The sequence below is a fragment of the Nannospalax galili genome, unplaced genomic scaffold (assembly GCF_000622305.1).
Source record: "Nannospalax galili isolate Female #2095 unplaced genomic scaffold, S.galili_v1.0 scaffold126, whole genome shotgun sequence".
Taxonomy (NCBI): Eukaryota; Metazoa; Chordata; class Mammalia; order Rodentia; family Spalacidae; genus Nannospalax; species Nannospalax galili.
The window spans coordinates 1,675,117-1,691,588 of NW_008355275.1; the positions used below are offsets into that span (position 1 = coordinate 1,675,117).

General features: G+C 42.8%; 1 protein-coding gene across 1 annotated transcript; it reads left to right on the forward strand.

The window, feature by feature from the left end:
• Positions 1-6: 6 nt before the first annotated feature.
• Positions 7-2,313, forward strand: Fjx1 (four-jointed box kinase 1). The gene has a single exon (XM_008852381.2). It carries the CDS (start codon positions 72-74, stop codon positions 1,383-1,385), a length of 1,314 nt encoding a protein of 437 aa, XP_008850603.1. The 5' UTR covers positions 7-71; the 3' UTR covers positions 1,386-2,313.
• Positions 2,314-16,472: the final 14,159 nt, after the last annotated feature.

Consider the following 16,472-nt stretch of genomic DNA (forward strand, 5'->3'; position numbering starts at 1 on the left):
GCCTCGCCGCCCGCACCCGGGCGCCCGGGCTTGGCTTGAAGCGGCGGCGGCACCGGCACGCCGGCAGGAGCATGGGGCGGAGGATGCGGGGCGCCGCCGCCACCGCGGGGCTCTGGCTGGTGGCGGTGGGCTCGCTGCTGGCGCTGTGGGGCGGGCTCCTGCCACCGCGGACCGAGCTGTCAGCCTCCGGGCCGCCCGAAGGTCGGCTCCCCAGGCTCCCGACCCGGAGTGGCGGCCCAGCGCCCGAGCCTCGCTTCCCTCTGCCCCCGCCCCTGGCGTGGGACGCCCGCGGCGGCTCCCTGAAAACTTTCCGGGCGCTGCTCACCCTGGCGGCCGGCGCGGATAAGCCGCCCGGAAGGCACCCGGACGAGCGCGGGCAGCACGTGCAAGCCTGGCTGCCTGGACCCGACGAGCGCGCGGCGGTGCATGGGGGCGTCTTCTGGAGCCGCAGCCTAGAGGAGCAGGTGCCCCGGGGCTTTTCCGAGGCCCAGGCGGCGGCGTGGCTGGAGGTGGCGCGGGGTGCTCGGGTGGTGGCCCTGGATCGCGGGGGCTGCGGGCGAAGCTCCAACCGCCTAGCCCGTTTTGCCGACGGCACCCGTGCCTGCGTGCGCTACGGCATCAACCCGGAGCAGATCCAGGGCGAGGCCCTGTCCTACTACCTTGCAAGGCTGCTGGGCCTCCAGCGCCACGTGCCGCCGCTGGCACTGGCCCGGGTGGAAGCTCGGGGCGCGCAGTGGGCACAGGTGCAGGAGGAGCTGCGCACCGCGCACTGGACCGAGGGCAGTGTGGTGAGCCTGACTCGCTGGCTGCCTAACCTCACCGACGTGGTGGTGCCAGAGCCCTGGCGATCAGAGCACGGTCGTCTGCGGCCCCTGCGCGATGCCGGGGGCGAGCTTGCCAACCTCAGCCTGGCAGAGCTGGTGGACCTGGTGCAGTGGACCGATCTGATCCTTTTCGACTACCTGACGGCCAACTTCGACCGACTCGTAAGCAACCTCTTTAGCTTGCAATGGGACCCGCGCATTATGCAGCGCGCCACGAGCAACCTGCACCGAGGACCGGGAGGGGCGTTGGTCTTTCTGGACAATGAGGCGGGCCTGGTGCACGGCTACCGGGTGGCAGGCATGTGGGACAAATATAACGAGCCGCTGTTGCAGTCAGTGTGCGTGTTCCGGGAACGCACTGCCAGGCGCGTACTGGAGCTGCACCGGGGTCAGGACGCGGCGGCCCGGCTGCTGCGCCTCTACCGGCGCTACGAGCCTCGCTTCCCCGAGCTGGCCGCGCTCGCAGACCCCCACGCTCAGCTGCTACAGCGCCGCCTGGACTTCTTAGCCAAGCACATTTTGCACTGCAAAGCCAAGTACGGCCACCGGCCGGGGACTTAAGACACCCAGAAGAGCGCGAACGGGGACTGGGGTATGAATGATGGGGGAAGGGCTGTAGCCTCTGCCAAGGCTTAGGACCAGCTGGCCGACGCCCAGCCAGTGGCCTGATCCTGAAGGTGTCTAAAAACTTGTGATTTGCCCACCTGCTCCTTTCTTTTCATCCCAGGTTGTTTCCTTTCCAAGTTCTGGAAGGGCAAACTCAGCGAGGCGAGAAGTGTAACATTCCCTCCTCCCAGCCTATAAAAGGATTCTTTTCAGTACCCGCGTGGAGATTTGGATCCGAAGAAACTGGCTGCTGGGGTTTGGGTCCCTGAATGGTGGTGGTGGTCTCTGTGGGATGTGCAGCTCATTCTTGCCCCCCCCCCCCCCGCCATTCCTTTTCCGAAACAGGAAAACTTCCGTTTGTGCCCTTGAGCTAATTCTGCAGTTTCCTACCAAACACATCGCTGGTGGCCCGGGAGCAGGGCTATGTCATGGGCTGGTGGAGCCCCCTTCCTGTGTTCTCCCTTTGTTCCAGCGCCGCGAGGGTGAGATCACTGTTTCAAGCAGAGGGACAGCTCTGGATAGGACAAAGAGAGCAGACTTCCACGCCCTGGGGAGCCCGGCAGACCCTGGCAATTTGTCTGACTCATTCCTGAACTCCTGTCATTTTGGCCTGAAGGCTGAATTCAGGACGCAGTTGTAAGCACTGAGTCAAATGATGAATTTCTTCTTACCCCTCCCAACTGACCAAAATCTTGACAATGATGATGTTCACTAGAAGGAAAAAAAAATCAGTTCCGTGCACTTTACTTTTTTTTTATTTTTTATTAAAAACTTTTTATTTGACAGAATTTGCCTTCTATGTATATATGTGCATAAAGTGTGGTGTAAATAGACTAAACAAACTTATATTTCAATAAAAGGGAGTTTAAAATTTAGAATTTAATTCCTGTGGTTTAATCTGTTTGAGGTTCCTGGTGTTTATCTGCTTTCAGAATAATGTTTGTTGTTTTCTCTCCTGTAGATGCGCTCTTTAAAACAAAGGATGCGCATCCATCCCGTGTGGTGTAGTGGTGGAACTCAGACAATTGAACAAAGACTACAGCTGATTCCCTGTCCTCACTCAGATGAACCCTAAGGCTGGAAACTTGAGTTCAGCCTAGAATGTTGGAGGGGGAGAGATGGGAGAAAAGTGCTCTGTTTCCTGGCAAATAAAACCAATATGAAAGGATTTCACTGTAATACATTCTTAAATTAATCGTTTGGCCAATATGATAGAACCAGATGTGCAGACTAAAACATGACAAATCTGCCTTTTAAACTTAATTACAGTGGTCATGTGCTGTCCGTTATTTTCAGCTTTCTAATTACCGTGCATCACAATGTGTGCAGATAATAAGATGAGCGCATACTGCCAACAGGTAGAGAGTGTCATAAATTAATTCTGCACTTTAATCTGCTGACATACATTGCATTCAAGAGATCATAATCTCCAACATCTGGACCCCCGTGCTCTGAGGAGGTTGGACAGCTCTATGGGGTAGTGACTGCATGTTCTCCCAGGGCAGCCACTGAGACAAAAAAAGTACAGTAAGTACTTTAGTACATGACACTTGTATCTTTGCCTTTGGGGAGCATAAAACAAAATATTTTTGGATTTTTTTTTCTTTTTTTAACTCAGGAGGAACAGGTTCTGTTTTATCTGTTTCTCAGCCTATGGCTTGGTATCTGTGCCCAAGTGATCTTGACTATTAGCTTTTTGTCTAGTGGCCTTTGATTTCTAGCAACTTTCAGTGATGACTTTAATTGATCTGCATTTGTAGACCTAGAGTTTTATAGACTCCGGAAGATATTAAGGCTCTGTGTGTTCTCATTTAGCACTGCAACTTGGTGTGTAAATTAACTATTTAGTGGCATTCTTATATTTTCAGTGCCTATGCTAGGCAAGAAGAAAATTACAATCCATAGACTTTGTGGTGTAAGCCAATTTTTTTCACAGACTAAACACACAATGTGCTGATAATGGCAAATAGGTCTTTTTTCGAGACATGGTGAGACCTCTGATAATTACACTTTTGAAAAAAGACATTTTTTCATTTCTGATGATTAATAACTGTGAGATTTGCTGACAGAGTTAAAAGAGGCTCCTTCAAGAAAAGGGTAAATATTAGGCAAACAGCATTTTTCCTCAACACGTTCATTGAGGAAAACAACGTACAGGAATAAAGTTAGGCACTTTGTGTGTTGCAAAGGAAAGGCACTGTGCTGGGATACAGTTTTGGCACTGGCAAGTTATGGGCCAGCAGCATTCTCTACATTCTTCCTGTTCTTCCACTCCAAGCCCAGACTTGACCAAGGTTAACCATGAACAAGAAACAACATAATGTAAAGGGCTCTTCTCAGATTCTTTAGTGAACCATATCTGCCTGCTGGAAAAATCCGTTTAATTACATGGTGCTGTTGTTAAGGGAACCAAGGCTTAATTATAGACAAAGGGCTTTAACTGTTGCTGTTCCTTGTGACTAGTCAATAGGCTGGGATATAGAAAGATTCATTAAAGTTGTGCTATGATCAGTGAATGCTGCTAGAGACAATTCATTTTTCAAAAGGAGGAAAAAAAACTTTGCAGTATGAGTTGGAAAAGAGTAATGGGTTCTGCAGGCAGACTATAATCTAAATAAATTCCCTCACCTATTTACCTTCAACAAGTCATTTAACTTAGTTCCCTCATCTGTGAAATGGAGATTGGACCAGAGTATTGTGGGATTTAGATGTTAACATATAAAGTATGCAAACACATAATAAGCATGAAAAAAAATCATTTCATATTCCTCCTTGAGAAAAAAAAAATCTTTCCCCCTTATGCTTCAGTAAATGTCCAGTCCAGTTCATCAAAGCTGAATCTAACTGTTCCAAGGTCAAGATTGGTTTTTAACATGTGGTCCTAAGTTAATAAAGCAAATTATTTGTTGAGGACCCTCCTCCAGCACTATGCAAGCATCAATTCAGTAAGCCAAGGGGAAAAGTTTGAGCTCCATGTGGGTTTAAATGGGTGGTTTCAGGACCCAGCAGACCCCGTGTAGCCATACTACAAATACATGGGCGATATTTAAAAGAAAAAGAAAAGGTAGATGGCTCATTGCAAATCCATCACTGCTTCTGGAAAGCATCAAAAAGTGATGAATCTTTGCAAGAACAATTCTCTTCCCAATTTCTTCTGCCAAGAAAAAGTAGGCAGTTGACCTTTCTCCTTGGATATGTCTGTTGATTAATTCACCCCATCAATGACATAGCTCTAAACTCCATTAAGCATGCTCACCCTCCTGTCTTCAAATTAGAAAGAAAAAAAACAAATTATTTTAGCACATCTTGACACTTCTCAGCCTTCTAACTATAGCCATAGCTGGGAAAGTGCCTAAAGCCTTGTGGATGATTGTGCGGATTAAATAAGTAAATATTTATGATATTCAATAGGAATTTATTGAAGTGGTAGATCATTTCTCCTCTAAGTCAAAACCAGACACTTTGGGTTCCAGGCAAGGCCCTCACTCATAATCTAGCTTTATCATTGCAGTTATAAGGACACTTTCTACATGCTTCTATTTTGGTTCAGGAGCCAGCTAGAATGGGTGAGTCTGGTAGGAAGTATCTAGAGCCCACTAGGTTGTCAGCTAGTCCTCTTAATTTCTGAAGACATTCTCTATGAGAATCATCATATATACTTCCCTCTTTCTCACAAGGAGACTATAATTCTGTTTCTCATGTGGCCTGTCAGCTTCAGGGAGCAGTGAGCTGTGGAGTTTTGCAACCTCCTGAACTACCATGAGGTATTTATGAGTCACAGATCATTCGACTTTTGGTGCTTATTTGCCCCTCTGTGCACCTGCCTCATCCCACACAACCACTGATCCCCAAAGAGTAGAAGGGCAGTAGGAATGTTAGAGAAAGAGAAAAGGAAACCCAATTGATCTAAATGCATAAAAACTCCGGAAGGAGCAGAAAATCAACTGCTGAGGTTTGGTACGGTTTTAGTTACTTTTCTTGTTCGCGTGACTAAGTACCCGACAAAAGCAACTTCAAGAAGGAAGGGTTTATTTTGAGTCACTGGGTACAGTCCACTATAGTAGGGAAGTCATGGCAGCAGAAGTGTAAGGCCACATCGCATCAGTAGTCAGGAAGCAGAAAAATGGATGCTGGTGCTCAGCTTACTTTCTCTTTTTTTTTTTAATTTATTACTTTTATTTTATGTGTTTGAGTGTATTGTCTGCATATATTTAAGTGCACCTATATCATGCAATACCTGAGAAAGTCAGAAGAGGCTGTCAGATCCCCTAGAACTGGAGTTATAGATGATTGTTAGCCACCATGTGGGGTGCTGGGAGCTGAACCTGGCTCTTGCAAGAGCAGCCAGTGCTCTTAACCACTGAGCCATCTCTCCAGCCCCTTACTTTCTCCTTTATGTTCAGTCTAGGACCCCATCCCATGGAGGGAGGCTCCCTGCACTTGGGGTAGGCCTTCTCTTTTCAACCCAATCTACAGCATCCTCACAGATGTATCCAGAGGTTTGTCTCCTAGGTGATTCTAGATCCTGTCAAGTTGATAATCAATATTAACCATCACAGAAATCAGTGGGGGCAGTAGTTGGCAATGATCTCCAGACATATTTTGATAAGTAAAGTCTAATGGAAAGGGTTCTCAGAGTCAGGAGAGCCAGTTTCCTTCTGACTTCTCTTGTGAATTCAGAAAGTCATTCTTCTTCCCTCTCTGGCTCTAGTTCTATATAGAAGGTTTGATTAGGCTGGTAGTTTCCAGAATTACAGTATGACACAACTTTCCATTGTGACCCAGGACACACACACACACACACACACACACATACACACACAGAGAGAGTACATGTTCATACATGACACATGAGAAAAACAGTCTCATCAAACAGTATATATGACATACAATTTTTCTTTTATTCAATTGTGCTCTTTTCTCCTGTACTTCCTAATGCTAATTATGCCCCCCAAATTGATTTCATAATTCATCAGAGGGGCATAACTCACATGAGCCAAAACTCTGGCTTAGCTCATCAGTAAGCTCTTTCCAGCTCCCAGATTCTAGGGAAATTCCAGTTTACCACCCACTGAATTTTCCCCCCAAAGGGAATACAAACAGTCTTTAATTTTGTAGACTCTGAAAACAAGACTGAAATGCTTCATTCAAAATGTAATTGAGTGAACCACTCAAAATCTTCCGTAGGGTTTTTTAAATAAATACTTCTAAAATCCCCGGAATGTGGGAAGTAACTTTCAGTGTGCTCTAAGCATGTATGAGCAAATAATGCTTTAGAGGCAAAAAAGAACCCCTAATAATTCTTTACATCTCTGCTTCCACATAGCCCAAGAATGGCTCAGGAGGACAGTTTCTTTTTTGTGTATTCATAAAGATCAGATGTAAGAGTCATAATTTTTTAATGTGACTGTTTTACCAGTTTCTCTTTCTGTGTCCTGCTGTGGGGAAAACTGCATTAATAAACTATGTCTCAATGCTGCCTAGCTGGAATTTTTTTCTCTGCAGGACTCCACCAAATATAGCAAAGGAATGCTTATTTTATTTATCTTTTCAACTTTATTTCCATTTCAGATACGTCTTCTTGGCACTTTTGAAATTTTTCTCTTAATGGTACTTTAATTTTTTGTAGGAGAATAGAGAACTAATTGTTTGTCAAAGAAGCAACCACACACAAAAAATCTTTTTGTCCCCTTTCTTGGGTGCCATATTTGGTAAGTTTTTATGATTTTAACAGCTATTTTATACCCTATCCAGTAAAGTTAAGTAGCTTATAGAACTGTTATTTTTCTAGTACCAGCTCACAGATTTTTACTTTGCTGAGAAGCTATAGGTTATAATAGAGACATGTCACTTTTAATGCAATGGCTCTGCATTCTGCAGTTGTCTCTGCCTGCTGTTTATACCTTCCTTGAAATGGTTTTTTTTTTTAATGTTCATTAGAGACTTTGTCCCCATTCTACAAAAGACCTGGAAAGGTGAAGTTGAGACACTGACCACAGCTATAATCTTTATTTTTAGTTGCAAATATGTGTGCAACATAAAATTGCAATTTTAACCACATTAAGTGTAAACTTCATGGTATTATGTATACTCATAAAATTGAGCAATCATACCACTATTCCTAGAACTTTTCCATCAGTCTCCAAAAAATAAAAATAAAACCATGAAGCAATAACTCCAATTCCTCCCTTCCCCTTGCCTCTATTAACCTCTAATCTACTTTCTGTTGATATAAATAGGCTGTCCTGGATATTTCCCTTTAGTATAATCACTAAGATATTTGATATTTATTCTATTTTTTCTTTCATGTCCATGGTCACTGTCTTGTTAATGCAGACAGCATGACAGAGATGAGGTAGTGTTTTGGGGGAACTGTTAGAATTGTGTTTGAGTCTGATTTCCAGCCATTAACAGCCCTGGAACTTGAGGCAAATTGAGGAACTTCTTAGATCCTCATCTGGAAAAGTCATGGAAAGACTACTGAGTCTTTAGAGTCCCTTTCAGGTCTAGAAAAACACTGTTATTATATGCAGCAACTATACCGATGAGATGCACAGGACCCCCAACTTCCAGTCTCCTTTCCCTACTTGTGGCATAAATAAGCATTTAGACTTTCTAGTCCCAGGCCATAATCTAAGCACTGTGGATTCAGCGTTAAACCTGATAAGTAAAGAACCTGCCTTTGTGGCACTTAGAGTCTAGAGGGGAGTGTAGAAAATTATTCAGCACAAATCATACGTGATAAGCAGTTCATGGCAGGAAAAAGTACACTGGGACCTTGTATTTGGACTTCCTAAACTGACCTAGAGGAAAGTCAAAGAAAGCTCACAAGGTGGCCCTGTTTTGGTTTTTAAAATTTAGAGCAATATTGAGGTAACAAAAGAAAAGTGATTTTCATAATAGTTCCCCACAAATAATCTGTGACTGTTCTGGGAATCAGACTATTGGGAGGTGTGCTCTCTACCTCTCATCGTGGAAAGCTGAAGGAGCCCTGTGGTGGTGGTTTAAGTTCTTCCAGCAGATGTTATTTACAGTCTACAATATGACATTCATTTAAAAATTAATCACCCCAAAGTTGGGTGTATGGGGAGGGCATGATAGGAATTAATATTGGGGGAAATTAGGTCTGTCAATAATATTAATAGCTACTTTTGCTGAATGCATATTAACAAACAAGGCTTTGTGTTACACATTTTGTAGAGTTACAAGGATTAGCAATGACTGGATATTTCTTTTACAGATGGAAAATGAAGGTTCAGAGGAGCTAAGTCAACTGTTCCTCTGTCTAGTAGAGTGCGGCTGTGTCTTAAAGATGAATTTCTCTAGTACCAAAGAGTAGGTTTTTCTCCTTGGTCTTCTTTTCTCTCCTCCTGCCTTTTATATTAATTAGTCTTTTAAGTTTGTTTTTATATTCATATCTTTTCTTTGCCTTTGTTGTCCTTTAATTTCATTCTGATGTGTTTCTATATATGGGCTGTGGTTTTTTTCCTGTCTGATAGGAAAATACTGTGTTTCTCAAATCTAAGAATTTCTGGTTTTTTTAGTCTAAACAAATTCTGAGCCATTATCTCTTCTATTTTCTTCTTTCATATTCCTTCTATTGCATTCTTCTAGAAATATCATTGGGCATTTATTAGGTTGCCTTTCTGTCCTCCATAGAGCAACATGTTTCACATCTTTTTCATCTTTATCTTTCTGTGCAGCTCTCTAGGAATACAGATCTGTCTTTTAACCAATGAATTCTCTCTCCAAATATCTAAGCCACTGTGTAATCCATCCCTGAAGTTTAGCTTTGTCTGTTTAAATGCAAAGGCTTTGGCACTGGAGAGATGGTTGGGCGATTAAGAACACTGGCTGTTCTTGCAGAGGACAGGGGTTCAGTTCCCAGCACTCCCGTGGCAGATAGCAATGATGCCTAACTCCAGTTCCAGAGGACTTGACACCCTCTTCTGGCCTCTGTAGGCATTGCATGACATGGTGCACCTACGTATATGCAGACAAAAATCAGAAACAAAATAAAAATCAAAGTTTTAGAAATAAATAAATTCAAAGACTTTGTTTTATTAGTTCCAGAAGCTTTGTTTGGTTATTTTTCCAAGAATTCCTGCTCATTTTTTATGTTGTTTTCTTTAATTTTGAAGACTTTGCTTAATGTATTCAATCATTTACAAATGTGTATCTGATTATTTTAGTTTCTGAGGTTCTGGGGTGATATAGTCCTGTTGACTTCTAGAGTTGCCACATAAAATATTCAACTTTAAGTTAATTATTCAGTCAGCCAGTTTTTAATATACATATGTTACATGCAATATTTGGGGTATACTTATATTTAAAGTTATGTGTTGTTTATCTGAAATTTAAAGTTAACTGGAAACTCTTTTTTATTTCCCTAAATAAATTAACCTGATGTTTAAAGGCTTTGTATTTTGTAATTTGGAATGGTAGATTCATGCTCAGGCAGTGTTTTATCCATGAGTCTCTCATTTTGTTTGGATTGACTATAAGTGCTTCCCAAGATGTTTTCATTTCTTGAGTCAGGGTTGAAACCAGAACTGGGATGCTTTTAATCATTTCCCCTGGTGGGTGAGGAGGCCCTAGCAAGTAATATCAATCTAAGTAATGCAGAAGTAATTTCAGAAGAATAATAGATAGGAATTTTGCCAGAGACTTTATTCTTCCCAAACCACAGTTTAGGTTAAGACAAGCAGTCTCCTCTAACATCTCCTTTTGTAGGAAGCTAGGTTTTTCCTTTGAAGGTACAGGCTTTAGAGGATCTTAGAAAAGTACAACTTTCCTTCCAGCTTGTAAACATTGAATCCAATCTGCTTACCAAAATCAGGCACACTTCTGCGCACACGCACACATACACACACACACACGCATACGCGCGCACACACAATCAGGACAACCCATTTTCACTTCGTACCTATCACTCTGCTTTTGGTTTTCTCTTTGTTTGTGGCCCTGGGGATTTTCCGACATTTTTATGAGCTGAGCTCTGCATTTAAAAAGATGTTTGTTATATTTTATAAAACATTTATAGGTGTTTTACAGAGGGAAGGTTTTTAGGTCATGTCTTACTGCTAGAAACAAAGTCCACCTGAGCATCTTATATCAAATCCTGCCTGCAATAGGCTGGTCCTTACTTGAGGATTAGATGCCCTATTTGGCTGAGAGATTTCCCCACAGCAGAGACATTTACTTTAATAGGATTTGACCTGAAGTAATCCATGAAACAAGTGACCCAGGAGTCAATAGCAAATTCTATTCTGTTTACCACTAGCAAGACTGAAATGGAAGCAAAGAAAATGATTAAAAGGAAAGGAGAAAGAGAAAGAATGGGAACAAGAGGAAACGGGTGGGATTGTTGAAAAGAAGCACATGTGACAGAGGGGCAAGGTGCAGCCTTTGCCTCTGGTGAATAGAGCCCTCAGCTTGACCTTCAGCCAGCATCAGAGCCCACAAAATGATGCCACATTGCAGACAAGAAAGCTATTTCCTCTGTGGGTTATGTCTAGGCTTAGAGGAAGGTCAAGTAACTCCAGGGAAAATGACTTTTCATTTACAGTCAGCTTTCTGCCTCTGCCACAGGTCCCAACGATACAAAATCCAGCCACTAACATTTAAGTTTTGGCTCAGGACACCAAAGACCATATTCCTCCAACTTCTCAATGAAAACAAAGTCTTTGCCATCACATATTGAATCTCAACCTTGATTTCCAGAGGCAGAACATCCAGTTTCATCATTTATTGAGCCTCTCTCTAGTGACCTATTAGCAAAAGCAAAAAGAATGCTAATGAAAGAAGAGGTTAAGCATCTTTGACTTCTCAAGGCATAGAGCTAATAAAAGTAAAAGAAAAAATGTAGGTGTGTGGCCCTCTCCTTTTCCACCTGTGTGTAATTGAAATTCATCCAGTCTCCCTTTAATGTCAAATTCATGGCCCTCTTCCACATAAAGTATGTGTCATTGTTAATACTACAGTCCTGTATGCATGACTTGTGCCATACAAAATTATTGTAATGATTCTGACATAGCAACTCAGAGCCTTTGGTCTCTGTGAAATCCATGTTGGATTCTTTTCAAGTGATACTCATGACCCAGGTATGTTCTGCATGAGCCAGTACAGTTACGTTGGCTGAAATGCTTCTAGTTCACTTGACAAATGTCTGCCACACCAAATCACCAAAGTGCCTCTTCTGCTTTACCAACTACTGCAAGCCCCTTTCCTGAACAATCCACTCACACTGGCCAGAGATGTAACAACTAATAGGCTAACACTAGGCATAGTAGGAATTTTCCTGAATCAGTACTCTGGCACTAAAATCGACAATAAGTTCTAGTTTCTCCTTTTATGATTTGAATACCATCCCTTGTATATAAAGTATAATTGTACAGATCTGTGAAACAGTGGAGCTGTCATCCTACACCCTGCCTTTGCTTCTTCTTCATTCAAAATCTTTATTTATCAGGCCGGGCATGGTGGCGCATGCCTGTAGTCCCAGCACTTGAGAGGCAGAGGCAGGGGGATTTCTGTGAGTCCAAGGCCAGCCTGGTCTACATAGTGAGTTCCAGGCCAGCTGGAGTTACAGGGAGATGCTGTCTCAAAAAGACAAAAAAAAATTCATTTATTGGGCAAATAGACAATAAGTCTATTTGTTCACTGCCAAAATATCTCTTGGATGCTTGCTTTGAGTCAGCCACTATGTTAGGTAGTGGAAACAAGTGAATTAACTTAAAAGTCATGGTTTCTGATCTGGAGTGTACAATCTGGTAGAGGTGACAGACACTAAGCAAATCATTATAGTAATAAATGGGGTGACAGAAAAATGCATGGCCATATGAGCGCTAATAGGGGACAACTTTGTGTAGGAGGTTGAAGAATGTGGCACTTAAACAAAGACCAGAGAAATGAGCAAAAGTCAGCCAACATGGAGGATAAAAGGGAGTGGAAAGCATTTCAGTCAGAAGAGCTACATGACTGACTGCCTGGGAGACTGAGCCTGCTAATCAGAAAGAAAAGCCCAGTGTGGAGCCCAGAAGGGAAACTGCAGGACTTGAGGTTGCAGAGGTAAGTACCATTGAAGAGACACTAGAGCATAGTTATATAGGACTGAGGTCTAGAGAAAGCTGCTTTGGGATCAAACCCTGGCCCTTCCATTTTCTGTTACCTTGGGCAAGGTCCTGATCCTCAGTGTCTCATCTGAAAATTGGGATAACAATAAAGCTACTTTAGCTACTAAAGCTAATTAATTGTGCTGATTAATCTTGTCAACTTGGCAGAACCTAGAATCACCATGGAAATAAACTTCTGGGTATGTCTATGAGGATGTTTCCAGAAAGGTTTAACAGAGCAGAGAAGACCCACCCTGATGTAGGTGACACCACTCCATAGGCTACAGTCCTGGACTGAATAAAGAAGGAGGAAGTGAGCTGAACAGCAGCATTCTCTCTCTCTGATTCCTGACTGCTGATACAATGTGGTCAGTCAGCTGCCCCACACTCCTGCTGTTGTGAATTCACTGCCATGATGGACTCTACCCAAAACCATGAGCCAAAATAAACCCCTCCTTCCTTAAGTTGCTTTTATCAGGTCACAGCAACAAGAAAACTAACTAGGGGCTGGAGAGGTGGTTCAGCAGTTAAGAGCACTGGCTGTTCTTGCAGAGGCCCCAGGCTCTGTTCCCAATACTCACATGACAGCTAACAACCTTCCCTAACTCCAGTTTCAGGAGATCCGATGCCCTTTTCTGGTCTCTGCAGCATGACATACACATGGTGCACTTACAGGCAAAACACTCATAGACATTAAATAAAAATAAATAAATAAAAATTTTAGAAAGAAAAGTAGTATACCAGTCAACACACGTAAAACACAACAATCCCTAGTGTGTAGGAAGGAATTAATAAACATTAGAAATTGACCACCAGGATACAAAGTGGAAGTGGAACAGAGAGAGATTAAATGGATTCTTTTCTACCCAAGTCCACCCAATTCGAAGGTGATTGTATAATAAAATACTCTGTTTAATAAATAGTCTCATTTATTCATCAGCATGTGCATGCCACTCATGAGACTCTTGCCCATTGGCCCTTCCCTCCTGTGACCCATTCTATCAAAAGCAGATTCCACATGTCTTTGGGAGATTATTATTGATTCTTCCCTGTACCAGTTTCTTAGCAGAATTTCTCAAAAAGAAAAGCCACAGAAAGCTCCTGTAACAATCAGATCATGTCAACGAAATGAGGCCATCATCTGTAAAGCTGCTAAAAACCAAAACAAAGCAAAACAAGAAAGAAAGAGTGAAAGAGGATGAAACCACCAGAATGGATCGCAATGAGGAGAGGAAGGGAAAAGAAATTCAGACTAGAAAAGGCCTTGGGAAGCCCAGCAGTGATTCTGACAGATTTACAAAAGACTATCCCCAGTGCTTAGTTGGTGGCTGCAGAAATGTACAGGGACCTGCGAGGAAACAAATTGTCCTATGATGCCATCCCAAGATTATAGATCCCTGGAGATTCTGGGGAGCTATCATCAAAACCATCAGCACATTAATCACCCTGGGCAGGAAGGAGAGAAATTGGAGGTGAAAAGGAGCGATTAAGTTCTTAAGGCTCTCCCCAGAGAACACCTCATGGAGATGGCTCTGAGAAGTGCACATTCATGAACTCAGTAAGCTGGGATCTTTCGCATTAAAGGCTTGACTTCTTTCCTGGAGGTCATTCTTTCTTGTCTGTGGGCCATGGAGTTTTTCATACAGCTGCTGCCTTTGCCTTCTGTGAACAGTTTACTGAAGAAAGGAATCACCAAACATTCCTACCATGGGGACGTAGAAGGCAAAAGTGAACATTGCTATAGTTGTGGCCTCCCAACATCCATTTCTTCTGGATATCTTGTTTTTCCTGGGAATTTACCCATTTGAGATTAATTCTGTTGAGTCCTGAATCTAATTGCCCTCTGTTAACCAAGGAACATGTAGGCTAAGCTCAGTTACTAGGATGCCCCTTCTTAAGACTTTTTTTCTTAACTATTCTGAAACAGTTGTGGGGTCAGGAGGCTCCCCACTGTTAGAAGTTTGTGTGGCTGCCTGGAACTTGTTTGTTTCAAGCCACTTACTTCAAACTTCCTTCTAAACCTGCGAATGTTCCTATTTCACGCCATTAAATTCTCAGATTCCTTGTTTGCCAGAGTTTGTTTTTGTTACTACAGTTAGAGATTCTTGACTAAAGAATGCATTCAAAAAATAGGAGGGGGCCAGTGAGAAGGTTCAGCTTACCACCAGGCATGATGACCTGAGTTCAATCCCTGGGACCCACATAAAGGGAGAAGAGAAATGACTTCTACAAAGTGTCCTCTGACCTCCACATAGTACATCCATACATATAATTAATAATTAATAATAATAATAATTAATAATAATAATTGAATGCATGTGACTCACATCTTTGATCTCAATACTCTAGAGGGTGAAACAAAAAGGTTGCCACCATTTTGAGGCCAACCTGGGCTACACAGAAAGACCCTGTCTCAAAAAAAGAAAGAAGGAAGGAAGGGAAGAAGGAAGGAAGGGAAGGAAAAAAGGAAGGAAGGAAGGAAGGAAGGGGAGAGAGAGAGAGAGAGAGAGAGAGAAAGAAAGAAAGAAAGAAAGAAAGAAAGAAAGAAAGAAAGAAAGAAAGAAAGAAAGAAAGAAAAGAAAGGGGGGAAGAGAGAAAGAGTCGGGTGTGGTGGTGCATGCCTTCATTCCCAGCACTCTAGAAGCAGAGGCAGGTGGATCTCTGTGAGACTGAAGCCAGCCTAGTCTATGTATCAAGTTCCAGGCCAGCTAGGGCTACAGGGAGGCTCTGTCTCAAAAAACAAACAAAAAAGAAAGCTCAATAGACTTTAATATATATGACTGAATGCATGAAATCCATTGTGGGGGCTATGGGTGGTGCAGATAAGGAAGGGAGTCTAAATATGATTATGATGTATTGTATGAAATGCACAAAACTTCAATAAAATATGTATTGAAAATTAAAATAAGAAAGAAAGAAAAAAGAGAGAAAGAAAGAAAGAAAGAAAGAAAGAAAGAAAGAAAGAAAGAAAGAAAGAAAAGAAAAAAGTAGCATGGGCATAAGTGATGAAGTGATGTCTGCAAAGACTTTCCCAGAGCTGGCTATGGTGGCACACACCTGTAATCCCAGCACTCAGAAGACTGAGATGAAGATCATGAGTTCAAGGCCAGTCTGGGCTGTGTATGGAGACCCTATCTGAATGAATGAATGAATGAATCAATCAATCAATCAATCAATCAATCAATTGAAAGAAGGAATAGAAGGGAGGGAAGAAAATATGAAAGAAAACTTTTCCACCAAGGGGGGCTATTTTACTTAATGTGTTCTTTGTCACAGTTGTTATAGGGTTAGGAAGGGAAGATCTGCCTCTCTCCATAGGCTTGATGGGTCCATGGGCTTTGACCTGCCGAAAGCCCCATTCTCACCTCTCAATGGAGCTGTGGAAAGACAGCTTTTGTAACTCAGTTGGCTTTCTTACACTCAGCAGTGTTGGGCAATGTTTAACAACTAGCTTTGGGGAGGGAGAGATGAGAAAACCTGATTAGCACTGTTCACTAATGACCATGGTACAAGCACTCCCATGTAGGAGGTCCCCTGAATGCAGACCTGGGGACATGGGGCACATTCAGCTCTCTGAGCTAAGCCAGTTAGATCTGGTTCCAACACAGCACTGCCTCTATTCCTCTGCCTGCACTGGTGCACAGGCCAGACTTGAGTAATAAAATGACAAACTTTCTTGATACTTTGCCTTATGCCAAGTACCATGCTAGGCAGACCTATGTAGCAGAATTCTTGCCCCTATTTTATAGATCAATAAGCAGAAGTATGAAGAAAATAAGAAATTGCTCAAAAGTTTAAAGCTTGGAAGTTGAGGTGCTATAATTTGACTCCTGGTAATTGACTCCAGGGGTGACTCACTTAATCATGACACTATGCTGAAAGAATCAGATTAGGAAAAGCTTCTGTCTTCTAGAATGTGGGAGGTGAC

What these genes read in the sequence shown, in the direction of transcription:
- Fjx1 (XM_008852381.2), top strand. Translation starts at nt 72, where the DNA reads ATGGGGCGGAGGATGCGGGGCGCCGCCGCCACCGCGGGGCTCTGGCTG.